The sequence below is a fragment of the Zingiber officinale genome, chromosome 7A (genome assembly GCF_018446385.1).
Source record: "Zingiber officinale cultivar Zhangliang chromosome 7A, Zo_v1.1, whole genome shotgun sequence".
Classification (NCBI taxonomy): domain Eukaryota; kingdom Viridiplantae; phylum Streptophyta; class Magnoliopsida; order Zingiberales; family Zingiberaceae; genus Zingiber; species Zingiber officinale.
In genome coordinates, this window is record NC_055998.1 from 141027631 (window position 1) to 141049436 (window position 21806).

At 37.3% G+C, this 21806-nt stretch overlaps 2 protein-coding genes across 2 annotated transcripts; one reads left to right on the forward strand and one right to left on the reverse strand.

Moving 5' to 3' along the window:
* Positions 1–2443: 2443 nt before the first annotated feature.
* On the reverse strand, positions 2444–5094 carry LOC122002954 (macrophage migration inhibitory factor homolog). Its single transcript, XM_042558358.1, has 3 exons — positions 4885–5094; positions 2847–3047; positions 2444–2685 (listed from the first exon to the last, which is right to left on the reverse strand). Exons 1-3 carry the CDS (start codon positions 4993–4995, stop codon positions 2650–2652), a joined length of 348 nt encoding a protein of 115 aa, XP_042414292.1. The 5' UTR covers positions 4996–5094; the 3' UTR covers positions 2444–2649.
* A 10232-nt stretch (positions 5095–15326) lies between these two features.
* LOC122002957 (S-adenosylmethionine decarboxylase proenzyme-like) lies at positions 15327–17631 on the forward strand. Its single transcript, XM_042558363.1, has 4 exons — positions 15327–15596; positions 15823–15971; positions 16089–16102; positions 16242–17631. The coding sequence occupies exons 1-4, from the start codon at positions 15347–15349 to the stop codon at positions 17386–17388; spliced, it is 1560 nt and encodes a 519-aa protein (XP_042414297.1). The 5' UTR covers positions 15327–15346; the 3' UTR covers positions 17389–17631.
* The last annotated feature ends 4175 nt before the right edge of the window (positions 17632–21806 follow it).

The following is a 21806-nucleotide window of genomic DNA, read 5'->3' on the forward strand; positions in this document are numbered from 1 at the left end:
GATGTATGTTGATTATTATTGCAATTTAAAATAGGATTTTGGTTTGTTTGATCAGAAATCTTTGCTTCTAACATTGCAATATGTTGGCCTTGCTTTTTAACTCGTTCATCCATTTTTTTTCTAATTTTGTCTTCGGTTCCATCACTAGTCGATTGCATATGCCACGACTAGGAACTTCTCCCCATAAATCAGATGGACTAACACCATCACCAAGCATACGTACTTGGCCAGGTCTATCTAGTCCGATAATTTGAGCAAATATATCATTTTGACTCACTGGATCATTAGAATATTCAGGAAGTTGATGTGCTAGTTCACTCATTGCAACCTTCACAAACATATGACATGTTGATACTTATTTAACACATAATTATAATTAAAACAAAGCACTTTAAATTAATAAATTGAAGAGTATAAAGTAGTTTACCAATCTTTCTGTTACAACATTGCTTGAGGGACTTCCATTGGCATGAGTAAAGCAAGCCTGAAATAATTCGACTCGTGTTGGAGGGTGCCCCTTTTCTTTTTCTTAAAAATATATTTAGTTATTAGTTTCTACATTCAATTGCACATAGAATTATAACATGAATAAGAAGAATTATCAATTTATGTTGCACTTAGCAAAAGATATCCTTCGAGTAGTCTGATTCATTATTTTTTGTTTTCTAGCAGCCTTATTTTTTTCACTCCTTTCCTGATATATTATTTACACTCAATAAACAAAATTAAAGTCTACATAACATTTGAATCAAATTATAATCTAAATAAAAACATATTGTCTATCTTTGATTTTTCTGTGTTTCAAAATGCAACTAGTCTCATATATTATTCTGCATGAGCTCTTTCATCTCTCTGTTGTAATAGAACTTGAATTGATAACTCTGGATCATAGTACTTTTTTTTAGTTCAGATTTCTAGTTTTTCCATTTTTTTTACTATTGATTGTAGTGTCCAATTTTCAGTTCATGAAGGAAGGTAGTATTTTTCCTAAAAAAATAAATAAATTATCTTTGTATAAAGTAAAAGTCTTAAACATGAAAATTAAACAAAAGTAACATGTTTTTTTTTGTCCGTTGTATAATAGAGTGTAAAACTAGTTAAATTTGGGAGGAAATATATCACAAGTAACATGGTATAATTATGAGAAGTTTTAATTAAACAATGATGCTATAGTTTTTTTTAATATTGAGCATCAAACACAATTAAATACTTTCTCATATATTCACTCAAGTCATAAATTCAAGAAGATCTTATATATCAAAATTTCTATAGCTATTAATAACTTAAATAGTAACTTTGCATTAAGTATGTTGGTACCATTGGCTTGATCAGATAAAAAAATTAATTAGACACATGCATGCATAGTGTCTCCATTGGCTAATGATTTGATAAAAAAATTAATCGGGGCGCATGCATGCAGAAGCCTGAGTCATTCATGGCTGCCTTGCGAGCAATCACTACTCGGCGAGGCAGCAACGCGGAGAAAAGATTTCTTGGACCATTTTTTATGATCTAAAGAATGTGTCGTTCATATTTACGGCCGGATCGTGACTGTAATCCGACCAAAAATCTTTACGATTCCTTCTTGGGTTCACCGTCCTCATCATATTATAGTTTTTATTCGGAACGGACGACCGGAGACCGTCCGGGAGGACACCCTCACTTGGCGCCAAGTAACTTGATCACTTATCCACCACCGGAGGCCTCCGGGGCGGCCTCTGCCCGTTCCGAACAAAAACTATAATCTGTTGGAGACGGTAAACCCAAGAAGAGATCGCAACCATTTGCGGCAGGATCGCGGCCACGATCCCGCCGCAAATACGAGTGGCACGTCCCTGGATCACAAAAAAGTGGTCCAAGAGATCTGTGCACGTTGCTACAGTTGTTCGTCGGGTAGTGATGCGTTCATGACCGCTACCCTGCCTATCAACATAGTCGCACTCGAATCGACTGCACACCAAGCAGCGACGCGTTGCCTGGCGAAGCAATGGCCGCCTCGCATGAGACCGCTTGTGAACCTGCCACACGAGAAGCGGCTGCTCGTTGCCTGCCAAGGCAACGACTGCCTCACGAGCTGCCAACGCTCGTTCCTTCGCTGCCATCTTTCGAGGGCGCGGCTGACGCTCTGTGCCTCCTCGTCGGCGAGGGAATATTTTCTTTTTTGCTGAAGAAGAAATAAATTGTTGAAGTTACCTTTCTGCAAAGAAATCCTTGCTTGTTGCAGAGAGAAAGGAGAGGATGTTGCGATCCAGAGAAAAAGGAAGCAACGCTGCAGTGTAGGGAGGAAGAAGACGGCCGGCGTGCAGAATTTGTCGGTGAGATTGTCTTATCCCTCATTGATATCCTCTTTAATGGTGAGATTGTCGGTTCTCTAAGATAGAGATAGGAAAAGGTGACGATAGAAAGCCTCTAACAAATGCAAATAAGGAAACAGAGTAGGAGATGAGCATCCAACCGATAAATCATATATTCTGAGATAAATTCTCATTAGCATAACAGAATGTAGTAGCAAAGTGGTTACCGATACATATATTAGATGACAATGCAATTAGCTAAAATAATCAAACCACCACGTTATGCGGTTACGACTTATGCATCATTAACAAAGATCAGGGTTTTTGGCCATCTCTAACCAAAATAATTCATAGTTCAAAAAGTGGAACCATTGAAGCCAAAAAAAGAACCCTGCAAAGAGAAAAGAATGTATCAGTTGAAGTTACGGATATGAACCAGAATAAGATTTATTCAGTCTACTAGCAAGTTCGTTCATGACGAATGACGATAAGTTCAATTTTTGAAGTAGGCAACGATGCAAACGCTAGAAAATGCAAATGCCACCAACATACCTGCACGTCATAGAACTTGATGTAGAATCTGGAACTTTCAACAGAGAGTTTTGCTTCAAGAATTTCAGAAAGTGCAGAACTTAGCTTGGCATTCACGCTGGGCCCTAGAGCTCCTATTGATATAACTTCGCCATAGGCAGCTGGTTCTTCACTTCCACCAAATGCAATAGGCACTCCGCCATTAATCAAAATCATCACGTACTGAGCTTCAGAAAAGTGAAAATTAAAGGAAATAACAATGACTACTAAATAACTTTGTAGAATTATATCATACTATGCAATATTCACATTGATGAATGAACTAGAAATTGACACTTAAAAGCAAGATCATGGCTCTAATATAAGATGTCACTAACTTTGCATCTGTAGAAAATAAAATCCACAAGTCAGCGAGACCTAGAACTACATTGAAATGAATTGCGGGGGACCACCAACTGCTCGGCTACCAAAATGCTCCTTTGATTATTTTGGATGAACACAACTAGAAGAATTACACCATTTATACCCAGGTATTCTATCAGCCTGGTGATGGGTTATGTTGGAAGAAGTACAAAGATTTGTTTCATCTAAAAGATGTTTGAGCAATGGATTTGAACCTTGTTAGGGATCCCCACTGCTATAAACCTCAGTGACAACTGATATTGGTGTCAGTCAATGCATCAACAAGCTTTAAGAGTGATACATGTCGCACAACTTGAAAGAGATGATGTATCAGCAGATGAGATGGTCCCTTTAATTTACTGCCAGCCATCAATGACAAGTTGTTCTAATTATCCCGTCATGAACATGCCTTATTCATTAAACAATACCTATCTCAAAGTTGTTGATAGTGAAATGCAATATCAGCATGACAAAACTTTTGGCCTTTAATAATTGTTCCCCCCTACTCAGCCTTACTTGGGCATTGAAGGAGGCTTGCCAAAGAACTCATTCAGCCAAGCTTTTGTAGATCCTAATTGGGCATACGAAGCAAGGCAGCTCAGAAGGGAAGCACAGACGCAAGGTAATCAGTGCAGAAATAATTTGGACCAGCTTTGTTATGGAAAGTGGGGCGATTTGGCTGAGAAGAAACTCAAATTTCAAATTACACAAGGACTCATTCTTGTATATGGCCAAAGTTTCTCTAACTACAGGGACTTCATTTAACACAGATCAAAATTTGTCCCATATCATCATTTACAAGCATATCTTTTCAAAGCTAACACAACACTGAAATGCAAGCCAAAGGATTATTCTAATGTCCATGATAGTAAATTTATCAATACATATTTGAACTGATAATGACTATGTTTCAAAGAAACCACATTACCATGAGAAATGAATAAAGAGCAAAGAGGAACCTTTTAACTTCAAATGTTTCAGTGGGGCAAAGTACTAAATAAAAGGACAAATAGTGATGATGTAGTTAAAAATAAAAAATAAACAGTTCATCTGAGGGTAGTTCAATTGGTCTCGAGCAGGTGAGCAAGGCCATTCATATGAGCATAGTTTGGATGTGTGAAAATCAATCAGTTTATCAGCAGTTCATGGTCAACCTCTCTTCATTCTGATATAGAACCAAAGTCTCTCCAACTACATAAGCTCAGAAGAGACCAACACATCACCATTCAAGCATTTCTTGCTAAGATCTTATGCCTTAGCCCATGCTACAGAACAAGTTATGAACTTTAACAGTACGCGATAGAATTGCTGACTTGCTATGTTAGAGAGACGTTTAATTGCCATGAAAAATGTACGCATCAGTCGAAAAGGAAACTTTGGAGCCTAAACGCCCCCCAAAAGGTGCAAAACAATACGAAACCCCTGTGAATCTACAACGAAGTCCTCCAGAAAGCCCGGCACTGGGAAATTTCTCCGAACACTTGGTAGCACCGAGAGTGGCATGGACTTCTGACCGTATCGAGCTTCCCCAATAAGACCAAACAAGCAGTACGCTTCGAAGGTATTATAGATCAAACGGATAGAGTGGGAGAATTTCATGGAACAGTCGGTAGCGGGAAAACAAAAACAAAAAAAAAAGTGAGATGAAGGTTCTCACGGACTCAGGCTTGCCGAGGATCTTGGCGACGGTTCTGGTGCAGTCCTTGAGGATGTCGGAGGCGACCACGGCGTCGACGGGCACGTTGGTGGAGAGGCTCAAGGTCGGCATCGCGAATCCAGCGGCCGGACAGCGATCGCGAGGGCTGGAGGAGCCAAAAACCGTGCGTCGGGGGAGTAGGAGTAGAGATTGCAATCGGGAGGAGCGAACGGAGATGATAAGAACCAGATGGATAGTACTAAAATTTATAATAAAATAAAATAAAATAAAATAATAAATAATAAATAATTTAAATACGCCTCGAAAATACTTTGGATTTTAAAATTACCAAATTATTATTTTATTATGAATATGCTATTTTTCAGGATGAAATTATATAAGAACAGATTTAACTATCATAGTTTTAAAATGATATTATTTTGTATAAAATAGCTCTAAAATAAAATAAGGGGCTATTTTAAAAATCAAATTATAAGCAGGGACATGGGACATCCGATATTTTTTTAAAAAATAAAATATTAATGAAATAAACTAAAAGAATTTTATACTCTAATAAAAGTTAAATAAATAATAATAAATTTAGATGATAAAATAAATATAAAAAATAAATTTTAAATTAATTAATTATTTTTACCTAAACTTTCACTCGAAATAATATCATCCACGTAAATACAATTACATGGCCAAAATATAATAATAATTAAATTATTATTATATTAAAAAAATATTTTCCTTTATGACGATAAAAAAAAGAAATAATATGCTGCGGGAATAAAAAACAAGAAAAACTCAGAAAATGAGTCAACTCATTCCTACGCGGAATAAAAAGCGCACGAAGTCTTCTTTCCTTGTGATTTCTCTTCCACAAAAGTTACGACCTCTCCTCTGATTTCTCTTCCACATAGAACGGACAAAGTCTTACTCACTATAGAGCAACAGGGGAGCGTGTTGATCTCCTCCTTGGAAGGACGTAAGTGATCCCAAAGATTCCTTTCATCTTCTCTGTTTCGTCCCTTTCGCCTTCTCTGTCTTGTCCAAAGTTTGGCATTCTATTGTCGCCACCTCTAGAAGTGACGAAGTAAAAAATGAACGAAGTCTTATATGCTTTTAGCATATTTATGCTGTGTTTTACAAATTTTTAGCAGATTTATACTGTGTTTTACATATTTGTGATTATAGATTTTGTCATTCATATGATTATGATCAGATTTATGTTATTGTTTATTTATTTGTAATTCTTACAACATATATCTTGCTGTGTTTTGTAGATTTATGATTCGAGATTTTATTATTCATGTGACTATGGTCTGATATGTTATATTGTTTATTTATTTGTAATTCTTGCAGCATATTATTTCTTGTAGCTTATAATTTCTCTTCTTTATGCTCTGTATCAAAGTTTGCTAATAACTATTTTGTTTGAATTTAGGTTGTAAAATTGTTATGGAGCAAGAACTACTAATTGAGGGTGATTTCCAAGTGTTGGGTGTTTCGTCAAGCTTAAACAGAGTTGATACTCCACAAATTGGGATTTGTTTTTTAGATGATTTGGGGATGTGTTTTTTAGCTGAAGAAGAAGCTTACGATTTTTACAAATCCTCTGCCTAAGGTCTTGGTTTTGGTATTTAAAAGATGGGTTTCAAAAAAGGAGATGATGGTCAGCTGAAGTATTTTTCGTTCGGATCCTCTAAAATGATAAGACTGCTCCTAGGGTGAAATATTCCTTTTATCCTAGACCTTGTAGCAAAACGGATTGCAAAACAAAGATTAATATTATAGTTCAGAATGATGGATTGTGTGTCACTACTAGTATTCAACTTGAATATAATCATGCATTAAGTCCAAGGAAGTCAAGACATTTTAGATGTAATAAAGTGTTAGATTCTCAAACTAAGAGGAAATTAGAGTTGAATGATCAAGTGGGAATAACTTTGAGTAAGAGTTTTCAATCATTTGTTGTTGAAGCCGATGACTATAAAAATTTATCGTTTGATGAGAGAATCACAGAGATTAAGGCTTGGGAATGATGATGCAAGAGCCTTGAATAATTACTTTTGTGTTTTGTCGTATGCAAAGTAGAAATTCAAATTTCTTTTATGTGAATGACGTTGATAAATATTCTCGCATAAGAAATATATTTTGAGTTGATGCAAGATCTAGGGTTGCATGTGATTCTTTTTCTGATGTCATTACATTTGATACTATATATCTTACCAATAGTTATGATATATCATTTGCTCCGTTTGTTGGAGTAAATCATTATGGTGAATTCATATTGCTTGGCTGTGGTTGATATCTAAAGAAGATTCTAAAATTTTTCATTTGGTTATTTAAATCATGGTTGACATGCATGAGAGGACGAGCTCCACAAGTTATTATTACATATCAATGCAAAGCCATGGAAATTGCAATTCTTGGGGCATTTCCGGACTCTCATCAACGTTTATGTCTTTGGCATATTATGAAAAAACTTCTAGCCAAGTTTAGTAGTAGAGCTGTCAGACGAGTCAACCCGTAGCGGGGTGGGGCGGGGCGGGCCGACCAGTCAACTTGGTGGGTTGAAAAATTTCTAACCCAAACCAATTCAAGGCGAGTTGCGGGTTTGGCAGGCCAACTCATGGGCCCATCAATTTTTTTTAAAAAAAATATTGTATATCCTCAACGTTTTACTTTTAAAAGGTTTATCAATCAAATATATCCATAAACATGTATTTTAAATATAAATAAACACAAGCTAGTACTTATGTTGGATGAAAAATACTATTTTTATTTTAAAATTATAACAGAGAAAGATAATAAATTGACATAAAACATAGCTTACATGTGTTTCTCAACCCGCGAGCCAACCCAAACTCGTCACAGGCCGACCCGCGCGCGTCACGGGCTTAGGTGGGTCGGCCCGCGGTGGGCTTGGGTTATAAAATTTCAACTCAATCCGCTTAAATTGTTCGGCGGGGTGGGCCAATCCGACGGGCCTAACCCAAATTGACGACTCTATTTAGTAGTTATGCCAACTATAAGTTGATAAAGAGAAACTTGAAGAATATTGTTTACAATTCTATGACATCTGAAGAATGTAATAGCAATTGAAAAAAATTGATCGAAGAATTTAACTTGGAGAAAAATGATTAATTGAATTCTTTATATGAAATTCATCATAAGTGGATGCTTGTATATGTGAAAGATACATTTTGGGTAGGGATGTCGACAAGTCAAAGAAGTGAAAGTATGAATGCATTTTTTGATGATTATATTCATTTAAAAATAACTTTGAAGCAGTTTATTAAATAATATGACAATGTTTTGAAAAGCAAGATTAAAAAGGAAGATAATTTCGATTTTACATCTTTAAATTCAATCATTTCAGTTATCAGTGGCAATCAAATTGAAAAGTAGTTTCAAAGTGTTTACACTAACAAAATATTCAGGTTGTTTCAAGATGAATTGCGAGGTTTGATGTTTTGTAACACTACATTTGTGAAGCAAGAAGTGCCAACACTCTTTTGTGAGGTGACGGAAACTATATATGGGAAAGAGGGAGCAACTCCAAAAAACGTTTCTTTTTGGGTAGAATATAGTGAGTTACAATGTCAAATGAAGTATTTGTGTCGTCTCTTTGAGTTTCTATCGTCTCTTTGAGTTTCATGGAATTGTGTGTAGACATTTAACGTCGGTTCTAGTTAAAAGAAATGTCACTATAGTTTCAGAAAATTATATATTGGAACGATGATGCAAAGACATTAAACATGGATATCAAGGAATTACCAATATTTATGATGATTCTTATCATCATGCTGAGAAATGATAAAGATATAATACTCTTCAACCATTGTTACAGGAAGTGGGGTAGTTTGGGTCAAAAAATGATGAGAGGTGCTTTGTTTTAACAGAGATATTGAAAGAAGCAAAAAAGAGGATTATAGATATAAATATTGGTGATTCATTGGTTGATTAACAAGACAACAATAAAATACATGAGGAATCAAAAAATGAGAGTAAATAGCTTCATAGTCCTCTAAAAGTAAGGTCTCGTGGTCGTCCACCAATTAAACAAAAACAATCCAAAATTGAGCAAATTGTGAAAAAGGCAAAGGCAAAATCTCAAAAAAAGGTTTAGTTGTATATTTGGTGAAATATGCTTTTGGTATTATGTTTTGATGATAATTAATTTTACTTTTGTTATTTGTTAATATTGAACATAAGTACATCTATCTACAGGATTTTACAATCGATAAAAAGCAAAATGAGTTATCAAATATGAATTCTCCAACTATGATCGATGATCAGTCCAGTCAAAATATAAGTTAGACGCATAAAATTTTTTAAATTTAGAATTTATCATTTTACATTTCATTTGTATATGTACTTAGAGTTGGTAATTTTGGCAAGAAATGATACTGTTAAGATTATTTTAGAGTCCAATCAAAATTGGAAAAATGATTTTACATTTTATTTGCACATTTCATTGGTACTTTAACATTTCATTTATTTAAGAATCCAGTCAAAATTGGAAAGCATGATTTTTTGATTTTGCTTCTTGATATGATTACAATTGATAATAATTGTTGTTCTTTTTGGTAATGAATATATATCATTTTGGAAATAATATGATCTTAAAACCATACGGGTACTATTTTTCCAACTTATGTTTTTAATAGTTTAAGATTGAGTATATACTTGATAATTCTTTACTGTTGTGTTATAGGTACATCAACCATCTCATCTTGGTTATTTTCCGACAAATAACCTCGAATAATGCTACAGAAGATAGTTATTGGGGACTCAAAAGTGAAAATTTTTGAATTTGTTGATCAGAACTATGGTGGCAAGATTTGGTGTGCAATTGTTGTTTTTGTGGAGGTTTTGTTTGTAAAGATTCTGCCGGTGTATTAGTTTGGTTGTAAGGATTTTAGTGTGGATGTATTGATTTTTGAAATGTGCAGATCTTATGATGATTTTATTTTATGGTGAAAAGTGGATGGGATTTAGTGTATGGCGAGCATGAAGAGTTTGAATCTAGCCGTATGAATCTAGAAGGCTTCACTACTGTAAAGCATGTCCTCTTGTTAGGCATTCTAAAGTGCCTGATCAATGTTAGCAAGTCACATTTGATAATCAAAATGTCTTGTAGCATACTATATTAATAATCAAAATGCTATTTCAATTTATATAATATCTTTCAGTTTACTCTATTTGAAATTGATTCATTTCCTTGCATGTGTGGTCCTTGCTCAACTCGAAGCTTAGTAGCAAATTGAGTCGATTTGAACTTGATTCATTTCTTCTGCACATGCAGGGCTTGATATTTCAGGCCCTACGTAGGACCTGATATTTCAAGCCTTGCGCACTTCTTCTGCACACGCAAGACCTAATATTTCAGATCCTGCGCACCTTGTTCACTTAAGTCAGAATTATAAAAGAAGCTGTTCTGGAATTTTAGTGAACTCATAGAAAAACTTAAAAATGGAACACCTGAGTCCATGGTTTGCAGAATGCTCAATGCACTTTTTCAAGGTATAGATAAGAATTATCATGTTTAACACATTAAATTTAACCTTCAAATTTCACTTGTTCTTTGAGGACTTTATCTTTTATGGTTTAGATTATTCCTTGACTGGTAATCAAATTATAATAAAGATTATCAACTCAAATCCAAAATATTTCACAAGCGAGCATAAATTAGAAGCTCATAGTTTCAAATTGCAGAGACAAGCAGACACATTAGTAGCGAACATGAATTCATGAAGGGTTCACAAGATTCTCAGATAACAATTTTACTTAAATTCCGAACCTCTCAACAAATGAAAAGGTTTCACAAGAATAGAACTAGTTCACTTTGCATAACAAAACAAGTTACATTAATTAGAATTTCATCAAAATGTCAAGTTACATCATAAAATAAGTTACATCAGCTACATTCCCATCGTTACAATCCAGATACATACAATTACAACGATAGCTACTCTATACTTTTTATTCAATGAACATATTTGATCACTAAGCTGCATAGCTACATGATTGTTGTTCACATCATCCAAAATATCATTGTATTCAATTGTACCCTCGTAACTAGTACATTTCTTTAATTCACTAATCTTCAATTTTAATTTTTTTGTTATTTCTCTTCAACTCATTAATAATTATCTTACTTCTCTCTGATGGTTCTGGATCATGCCATAAAAAGAAGCTACATCTCCTTTCCTGAGTTTCAAATCAACTTAATCAAAACTCAATAATTAAGAAATTCACACACCATATTGGTATAATGAAAACTTACTCTAAAATTTAGACATAAAAAAAATTACCTTCCTGGATTGGATTCCGTCCATGATGTCTGGAAAATAGCTCGTGACCGACAATAATATAATATGCGGAGAGCTTCACATTGCTGGTCATTCATGTACCGTCGAGCAAAAGATGATGTCGATGAAGAGCCGACTACCATAATACTATGGTAAAAATAATAAAAACAGAAATACTTTGACAATTTGTGCCTTGACCAATAATTTTGTGAGAGAGGAGTATCTTAAATAAAGATGCAAGGAATAAAACAATAAATTAAGGCCTTTTTATATTTTTTTAAATAATACCGTGACAAACATAATACTATGGTAAAAATAATAGAAACAGAAATATTAAAATTATGTTTATGTACCAAGTGGATATATAATAGAACTAGATTTAGATTATGAACCTTTTACCTAAATTACTTTAATTTTATTTGAATCATCCTCTACCAAGAAAAATAACTGGACGAGTTTGAAATGAAATCATCTTCAAGAGCCAAAGTATTTGTTTGATCGTTAATGAAGGAATAGAGCAATGCATAGAGGTTTTTCAAAGGATTTTAGAATAATACTAGCATTGTGATTAAAAGAGGATCAAGTGAAAAATCATTAGATAGAGACTTCAATGCCAAGAAAGAAAGGATGATGGTGGTAAGGGGAAGAACTTAATGTTCAATGATAAGGGTAAGATTCATCAAGTGCTAAGAAACAAACTCGTATAAAGGCACGGTTAGTTGATGGAGGAGCTTTAGGGCTTAGGCAATGGAGGAACTTTAGGGCTTATGCCATGGAGGAGCTTTGTGGCTTCGATGGGGGTGCGGCTTTAGGGTTTTCTCGGCGGTGGAGCAGCTTCACTGGTGGTAGATCTTTGCTTCGTGCACGGCTTCTGCGTGGAAGAGAAATAGGAGGAGATATGGAGGAATCGTATTAAGAAATAATTATTATAAGTAAATTGTTATTTATTTCCTATTTATTAGGGAATAATTATTATTAGAAAATAGTTATTTGTTTCCTAGTTATTAGAGAATAATTATTATTAAGAAATACTTATTTATTTTCCTAATTTATGTATTTTTCTATTTTCACTTATAATGGTATTTATATATACCACATGCTATCATTAATAATAAATGTGAATTCTATCGTCAATATGACAATCTTTTTTTTCTTTCTTTCTTTTTCTCATCTCTTCCATGTTTCCTTTTCTCACGGTTCAAAAAAAAAAAAACCTTAGCTTTCTTCTCCTTTCTTTGCCACTGACGCTAATGGGATTCACCACTGTCACATCTTTTCTACTGTTCACCTGTTGTTGGGGCCAGAGGAGGCGTTGTCGTCCAAAGGCAGCCCACCATCGGCCTTATCGTCGTCAAAAAATAAAGTTTTGTTGTCCCTCCGCCGCCGACGTCCTTGTATCACCAGCCCCCCTTTCCCTACAAATTTAGCGACTCAACCGCTTCCTTCGCTTTCGCCTTCACGGGTTGAAGTCCATCCTGTGACACATTCTTCATCGGTGTCGTCTTTTCTCGGGCTTTCTGTCCGACCGTTTTTGTGATCTCTTTAGCTTTCTTAGAATCTTTTTCTCCCCTATTTTCCTTTTTTATGTTTTTTTGTCTAAAAAAAAATTCTCTTTTCTAGCTTCCTCTTTTCCACCGTATAATAATTTTGTTTTTTTCTTTCAAAAGGTCCATTAATAGCGAGATTCAATTTCTCCTCTTTTCTCTTTCTCTTCTTATTTTTTCTGATAGCAAGAGCAATATTATTATCTTTTTTCTTAAGTTTAAAGACATCAAATTTCGTCCTTCTCTTCCTCCTCTCCTTTGTTTGCTTGTTTTTTTAAAGCAGCAACCGCATTATAGCGGTCTTTCCTTCATGAGTATTGCTTTAGCCATCTTCTGATAGGCCAAATAGCAAGTTTTTTTTTTTCTTCAAGTTTTGTTCAATAGCAGATTTTCTACATCTACTCCAGCATATGCAGCCACCAAAATGCAGCCTTCTGTCTCTGTTGCTCTTATTCCGATGACAAGTAAGATTTCAACCTTCAAACAATAACACCTTGTCTCCTTCTAGTTGTTGTCTTCTTTCATCAAATGCAAAGTTCAACAAATCGTCGTTTCGTCTATCGCGCTGGTGGATTTTGCTCTAAAAGAATATCCATCGGGCGCCTTCTACAATGATTGCCGCTGACGACATCACTCGCCAGCTATCTCTCATAAATACTCCCGATTCATCTTCCAAACAATGCATGATTGCATGCTCTTCGTCTAAGGCTGAAATCGCGCTATTGCCTCTACGACATCTGAGATCTAATAGATTAAGTCACTTTTGACAGATTTGCTTCTTCTGATACCACATCTGCTGTGTTTTTCACTGATAATTTGGGCCACCAAACTGTGAGTTACTCATATTTCTGCTGAGAATCAGTTCACACTCTCGACCTCGCCTGTTTGCTATTTGTAACAAGATTAGTGTCATTTCTGGGACACTATCTTGAGAGGGCGTATTAAGAAATAATTATTATAAGTAAATAGTTATTTATTTCCTAGTTATTAGGGAATAATTATTATTAGAAAATAGTTATTTGTTTCCTAGTTATTAGGAAATAATTATTATTAGGAAATGCTTATTGTTTTCCTAATTTATGTATTTTTCTATTTTTACTTGTAATGGTATTTATATATACCATATGCTATCATTAATAATAAGTGTGAATTCTATCCTCAATAAATCAGAGGAGAGGGCAGGAAGAGAAATTGGAGGAGAGAATTCAGCTTAGGGTTTTAGTCAAAGTAAGATTTTAGTCGGGAGGAGCTGGAGAGAAGGCTTCGTGCATTTTTTATTCCACATAGGAATGGGATGACTCATAATTCCCTGAGCTTTTCGTGCTTTTTATTCCCGCAGCAGATCATTATTTCTCGATTCCGAATAGAAAAATCCTATTAGAACCCAACCCAATAATAATAAATTCGGATTCAAATAATATTTTACTCGAGTCAATCGAGTAATACCTAATCCAAATCACTCCATGGGATAGGTAGGGATGTAATCGAGTCGAGCTAAGTCAAACTTTTGAATGTTTAAATTTGACTAATTTATAATCGAGTTGAGCTCAAATTTTATTTAATGAATATATATTCATATTTCACGAGCTTATTCGGGTTTTATCGAGTCTAAACGAATTTAATAAATATAAATTATAAATTTAAATATTTATTAAAAATTAAATTATATATTTAGAGAAAATTATAATATTGTTATTAAAATTTATAATTTTATTTTAATAAATAAATTTAATATATTTGTCCATATTTTTATAAATAGAATGTAAATCTATAAATTCAATATCAAAATTATTATTATTTATTTAAAAATTGATTAATGAACTTACTAATAAATATGTTAATGAACTAACAAGTTAAGTATTATGAAACTTGAGCTTGATTTATTTATCTTAACAAGTCTTATTAAATGAGCTCAAACATGTTTTTATCGAATCAAGTTTTAAATAAGTTATGAGCAGCTTAGTTTATTTACATCCCTATAAATAGGATTAAGTTTTAGATATTAATTCTGATATTTTTACATATAATTAATTAATTAATTAATTAGGTCATAATATTAAATTTAAAATGACTATTGTAGTTCTATAAAAAAAATTTATGGACATCTGGATCAACATTTTTAATAGGCTACCTATTTTGGAAGGGTTACCGGGGATATTTTTAAAAAATATATTTTCTTTATTATATTATTTTCTTAAAAAAAAATGCTGCCTAACAAAATAAATAGATAAATACACTTTAATAAAAAAATGCATTATTTTGGCTTGCAATCTTTAGATCACGTGAACCGTAGACCGGTCCGGTTGCCGTCGCTTTTGTTAAAAATTATTCTTCTATCCAGAATCTGCACCCAAAATGGTGCCCTGTTCAGTGGTAAATCACAATGGTGGGTCTATGAGTCTGATGGTATTAAGCGTCACGCATGGGAGTATATCACCGGGTAGCAACAAACAGAGTATCCTACAGTTTGTCGGGTAGCGGCAACAATCGAAACGGACGCGGAATATTCCGTTTACCACGTCAAAGTGGTGACTCCTACAGACGGGACCCAGATGGAAGCCAATTACATTAAGCGGTGGGCTGGCAGGGTAGCGAAGGAGAGTGCGTTAAAGGAGAATGACGCGGACGGTTCACTGCGACACGCGGCTGTTCGATCGTCCTCCTCCGGCGCTATTTATATCCCTCGTCGCTTCTTCCTCCGCCTCAGCCACTCGCCTCCTAGGGTTTCCTGCTCTTCACGTTCCTCGTTCAACCCGTGTTATTTTTGCAAGAATCTTCTCCGAAAAAGGCTCTTCCTTGCCGTTCCAGACAGGAGAATCGGGAACGTATAGGCTCCGTAGCACCAGGTTCATCAGGCCTTTAGATCGTACGTTTTCTCATGTTAAAATTTAGAATAACAACGCGCTGTTGCTTTTCTTGGGTTTTTCTTTCCCGTTGTTATATTTTTTTTCTTTGTGTTATTTGTTTCTCTGGATCTGTGGTGATCTTTAGCTGTTCCATTTTTTGTCTCTTTGGTGATACATTTTTTTTTTCAGTGTATGATGTCTCATTTTGATTCATTTTGCTTAGGGTTTAGTCTTGCCATTTTGCAGATATTGTTGATGAATTAATGGAGTCAAAAGGTGGGAAGAAATCCAGTAGTAGTAATTCATTACAGTACGAAGCTCCCCTCGGCTACAGCATTGAAGACGTTCGACCGCACGGAGGAATCAAGAAGTTTCAGTCCGCTGCTTACTCCAACGTAAGAAAAAATTGGATATTTTTCTTTGTGCTTATTGTTCTTTGTTGTATATCAATTTATGTTTTGCTTTCTCATGACAATTAATTTCTGATCATTTCTTTCTTTGATCCTTTGCAGTGCGTGAGGAAGCCATCCTGATGCCCTGTCTGATTGTCCAGTAGTTCAAGATCTGTCTTGTTTTTGGCATTTTGTTGTTCTTCTTTCCTTCAAAGTCTCTGGCTAGCTGCTTTCTAATAACCAAACCACTCTCAACTTCTCTTCTCCGTCAACCTCAATGGCATTTTCGACGAATTACTCCCCTGACCCCCCGGTCTCTGCGATTGGGTTCGAGGGCTACGAGAAACGCATAGAGATCACCTTCTCTGAGGCATCCATCTTTGCCGACCCTCGTGGCCAAGGACTGCGTGCCCTTTCTCGGGCACAGTTGGACTCTATTCTGGACTTGGCACGCTGTACCATTGTGTCTCAACTGGCGAATGATGACTTTGATTCCTATGTGCTATCCGAGTCGAGCCTCTTCGTCTACCCCTACAAGATCATTCTGAAGACTTGTGGAACTACAAAGCTGCTTCTTTCCATTCCTAGAATCCTTGAGCTCGCTACAGAACTTTCGCTCTCCCTTCAGTCTGCAAAGTACTCCCGGGGGACCTTCATTTTCCCAACCGCCCAGCCATCCCCACACCGAAGCTTCTCGGAGGAAGTTAGTCTCCTGAATGGTTTCTTCGGCAACCTCAAGTCCGGTGGTAATGCCTACGTGATCACTGATCCAGCAATGCCTAGCCACAAATGGCACATCTACTATGCTACGGAGAAGCCGGAGATGGCTATGGTTACCTTGGAGATGTGCATGACTGGATTAGACACTCAACGTGCATCAATTTTCTACAAGAATTCTGTTGCTGCATCTGCCCATGAGATGACCAAGATCTCCGGGATCTCCAAGATCATCCCTGAGATGGAGATTTGCGACTTTGATTTTGAGCCATGCGGTTACTCCATGAACGGGATATGTGGTCCGGCGGCCTCTACAATTCATGTAACACCAGAGGAAGGTTTCAGCTATGCGAGCTACGAGGCCATGGGGTTCGACTCTCAGTTCCTGACCTACCATGACCTGCTCGAGAGAGTCCTCACATGTTTTGGCCCTTCTGAGTTCTCTGTGGCTGTCACTGTATTCGGAGGACGCGGGCATGCCCACTCTTGGGGAAAGAAAGTCGATACCCATGGCTACACGTCCAGTAAAATCTTGGAACAGGAGCTGCCGGGTGGGGGATTGCTGGTCTACCAGACCTTCTCTGCTTCCCCTGTCACTGCCACCTCGCCGAGGTCCATCCTGCATCACTGGGAAAGAGAAGATCAGGAAAATGCTGAAAAGGATGAAGATCGGTTTATGATTGGGAAGAAAGGAAATGATTAGAGTTAAAGTATTGCATTTGGACAGTTGGTGTGGTATGGTATTTTCTCCTTTTATTCCCTCTTGGCTTATTAGTAAAGCAGTCAGCCAGTAGCTTATGCTTTTCCTATGATACTCTCCCTATCTATATGCTCTAGCTCATAATAAATGTTCTAGGTGGTTTGCTGCCATGTCTTCCACAATGAGCAAAATGGTTGTATCTTGCCAAAACTACTACTTGGCACTCAATAAAGGTTCTTTATTAAAGGACAATGTGCGATATCTTCTATAGTTTAATTGTGTTAGATTTGCATTAGATTCCGTTGACTTGTTGTCCAGTGTGTTTTTCTTTTGATACTCTCTCCCTATCTATATGTTTTAGCTCATATGAAATGCTCTAGGTGGTTTGCTGCTATGTCTTCCACAAAGAGCAATGAGCAAAAAGTTTGTATCTTGCCAAAACTACTACTTGGCACTCCATAAAGGTGTTCTTTATTATTGGAAAAATGTGCGATATCTTCTATAGTTTAATTGTGTTAGATTTGCATTGGATTCCATTGACTTTGTTGCACTTCAACTTTTTCCAAATCTATCACCTACTTGATAGTTTTTCAATCTGTTTGGCTTGAAAATCCAGCTATTGCGATTTTTATTCGGTTGCATTGTAATTATCTGTTTGGCATTGTAAAGAATGCTCAAAATAATTATTTTTATATCTTATATATACTTTGGAAGTAACTAGAAAATAAAATAATGATAAGTTTTTATTTTATGGGAGAGAAAAAAATAACACCAAATAAGTTAATTTTACCAAGTATTTTGTATTCCCAGAGACAATAATTATGAAACTAAGCATGCCTGGTTTACCCATTTTATCCACTTAATCCACTTCACCAAGACACTTTTCGTGAGCCGGATTGATAGGCTTAACCATCTAGACCTCTAGCACAACGATTTGAATGGCTCCGTCCTTGCCGGCGGGGTCTTCTGGTCTTCCACCGACCTCTCATTTGAGCATCAGAGGTGCAGGGAACGGCAGATGGTCGCCGGTTGTCAGATCCCCTCGAATCAGCTACGGCGAACTAGTGCCGGCCACAGAAGATTTCAATCAATGAAGGCTGACTGGATCAGGCAGCTACAGGAGGGTCTAGAGTGGCGTTCTAGGCGGCGACGGTGCATTGTTGCAGTGAAGGTCTTGAGCCCTCCAAACTGGGAACTCGACTAGGAGCTTCGACAGGGAATGCCAAGTGCTGAAGCGAATCCGGCACAGAAACCCGATGAGGGTCGTGACGGCGTGCAGCCGCCCGGATTTCAAGGCCCTGGTGCTGCCCTTCGTGGCGAACAGCAGCCTAGGCGAAGAGGGTGAGCATCTGCAACAACACCACAACTTGTCTGTGAAGGTCATCCGTTTGTGAATAAGTTAAGTGTTTGATTTAGTAAGGCTTATATATGTTAATCGTTTCAAAGATTTATTTTATTTTAAGCTTAACTCAGTGGCATGAAACTGGATGTGATTTCGGCACGCAGATCGAGATAAGACATTGATACACAGACCGGGATACAAATATTGGCACGTAGATCAGAATACGAATATCAACACGTAGGCCGAGATATAAAACATCATACAAGTCTGGTCAAAATATAATGACAACAAGGGCTCGGGGGACCTGATTGACATTGGAGGCATATGACACTACGGATCAAGCGCCGGAGAATCGGACCAACGAATTTGAGATGTCGGCAGCGGCTCCAACAACTGCGGTGGCAGCGGGAAGAGAGGAAGAGGAGGGCGATGGGCTGTCGGCGCGTGACTGCGTGAGTGAGGGAGAAAATGAGGGCTCTGGCGACGTGCGTCTAAGCCGGCGATGGCGGAAGGCGGCTGTGTGAGAGAGAGAGAAGAGGAAGGGCAGAGGTGGCGCGAGAAGGACTTGGCGACGGCGAGACCCTCCGGCATGACATCGTCGAATGGAGGCGGCGTCGGTGTCCCTCGTGGTTGTGGTGGCAGCGAGGAAGGAAAACACGAGCTCCTCCCTTGGTTCCTCTTAGCTGTGGAAGAAGAAGCCCTCGCAGGTGTTGGCGTCGGTTTAACTGGTGACGGTAGAGGCATGGAGAGGAAGAAGGAAAATGAGATGTTGTGGCCGACATTGTGAGGAGAAGGAAGAGGAGAGGCTATGGCTGGCGTCGCGAGGAGAAGGAAGAAGAAGAAGAAGGAGGTCGTCGTCGGCGGTTGTCGCTCGAGGGTGGCGGCGAAAGAGGGAGCAGAGGTGGCGGCGCTGTGCAAGACATGAAGCAGGAGGTCGTCCCCTCGTCTTGAGATGCGCTCTGGTTGCAGAAGAAAGGGAGGCAGAGAGGAGAAGAGGTGGCGGCCGGAGGAAGAAGAGCGGAGCGGCCGACGTCGGTGTCGGCTAGGAGCGTGAGAGAGCTGCCTTCTTAAGCCCTAAACAGTGGAAGGATGAAAATGCCCCTCCTTCCTCTATTAATTACCCTTCTGCCCTAAATCATATCCACATTAGTCACCCATTGCGATCTAAAGCCTAATAATAAGGTTGTAAATGAATTAAACGTTTGTGAATAAGTTAAGTGTTCGATTTGGTAAGGCTTATATATGTTAATCGTTTCAAAGGCTTATTTCATTTTGAGCTTGGCTTAGTTTGATTATCTTATCAAATAAGTTTGAATACCTTAAAGCTCAGCTCGGCTCATTTATAACCTTATCCAGCAACGTGCTACTCAATGATGAGACAACTCTCTTTGTCTCTGATTTTGGTATTTCAAGGTAGGCGGCGAGCGACGGAACCGGAAACTCAGTCGAAAACACGGCAAATTCTACTGCTAATTTGCTTTGTGGCTCCATTGGATACATGGCACCAGAAACTGCTGCTACTTTGTGCTTCCTTTAGTTCAAATCTTTTCTTTTGCCACATATTTCATGGATCTTTTATCGTTCATTTTTCAGCTTGGTTCAGATTTAGGTCGGCCGACTATGGATCCATGGCCTTTATGGTCAATAACTAATGTGTTTTAGCTCAGACTTTCCGTTTTAGAATATGGATATGGATTGAATGCATCAACGAAGGGTGATTCTATAGCTTCGATGTGCTAGTCCCGAAAATGATGACTCGATAACAGCCGACCCGATAATTATCATAGACCCACAACTAGTAAGTGAAGCGAGGCACCAACCGCCTGAATTGTGAAAATGTGGGAGGTTGGAACCACATAGTAATTGATGGAATTGGGCTTGCTCTGCAATTAGGAGAGTCCGTTGTCCAGGCCAACGATGATGGATGCGGGCGATGACTCGGACCGATTGAAGAGGTATCTCACGGGTGACTTGACTGCCACCTTCGCCTCCTCGCTCGGCATGTCGGCCTCCACCTTCAGAGAGACGAGCCAATCAAACTTAGACAACTAAAGATGGAATCAAAACGATAAGATCATGGGACTCGATGATTGAGACATTAGTGAAGCCAAAACCGCATCAGCCACTTTGGTGCATCATAAAGAAGAAAGAGATGGGCACTAGCTACTTGAAGTGTCTACTGCATTATTACAAGTCTTTTTCTTTTTCTTTTAAAAATTAATAAAAAATATTCTAATTATATTTTTTTATTTAAAATTAAATACTCTAGTCTTGTGTGTTTCACATGGAGCCGTTTTGATCAAAATAGTTCTAAAATAGTAGAGTTTTGATCAAAACAAGTTTCAAAGTGGTGTAATTTTGATCAAAACAGTTCTGAGATGAAACGCAAAGGGGTATTTTGGGCAATACAAATGGCACGAAAAAAAATAACTGGCCCTAACGAATACCACTGATTATTTATGGTTAATGCTTGGCCTTATAGCGAGCTATTAACTTTCTTGAGATGTCGGTGTATATACCAAGAATGAAGGGCAGAAAACACCATGTATTCAATTTACGTTGGATCCGATTTGAAAGATGAGGAAATGACTAGTTGGACACGTGGCTTTACGATTGACTAGAAAAAGATCCCGGGATTCCCGCGTGATCTTATAAAATTTAAGAGTGTTAGTGTTGAATCAAGAAAACAACCCACAGTGTTAGGCCTTTGACACTCAAGTCAGTACTTAGTTCAGTGACGAAGAATACTATAAATGAACAGTAGCAAGGAGCATGTAAAATAACGAAGTATTGCACACCTTCATTTATGGATACAAACCTCATTTTATAATACCACTGTAGCGTCTATGCATACATCCCAAAGTAGTTGCATGTTTTCCAAAGCGTCCTAGGAAAATACAAGTTAAAAAGTATCCCTGACACATTTCCTTAAACGAGCACACAAATCTCCGATATGACAGGTTAAAACCTTCTAAAGTACTGTTTGCTTGCTAGACATTCTCTGTTGTCGATGACACAAACTTCCAAAAGAATATGATAAAATGTGTATGTGAGTCTTGCTATAGTTCAACCGAGGGCC

What these genes read in the sequence shown, in the direction of transcription:
- LOC122002954 (XM_042558358.1), bottom strand. Translation starts at nt 4,995, where the DNA reads ATGCCGACCTTGAGCCTCTCCACCAACGTGCCCGTCGACGCCGTGGTC. An exon ending in TCCTCGGCAAGCCTGAGTCC is followed by an intron (nt 3,048 to 4,884) that starts GTGAGAACCTTC and finishes TCTGAAGCTCAG; the next exon opens with TACGTGATGATTTTGATTAA. An exon ending in TCAAGTTCTATGACGTGCAG is followed by an intron (nt 2,686 to 2,846) that starts GTATGTTGGTGG and finishes TTCTCTTTGCAG; the next exon opens with GGTTCTTTTTTTGGCTTCAA.
- LOC122002957 (XM_042558363.1), top strand. Translation starts at nt 15,347, where the DNA reads ATGACGCGGACGGTTCACTGCGACACGCGGCTGTTCGATCGTCCTCCT. An exon ending in GTTCATCAGGCCTTTAGATC is followed by an intron (nt 15,597 to 15,822) that starts GTACGTTTTCTC and finishes GCCATTTTGCAG; the next exon opens with ATATTGTTGATGAATTAATG.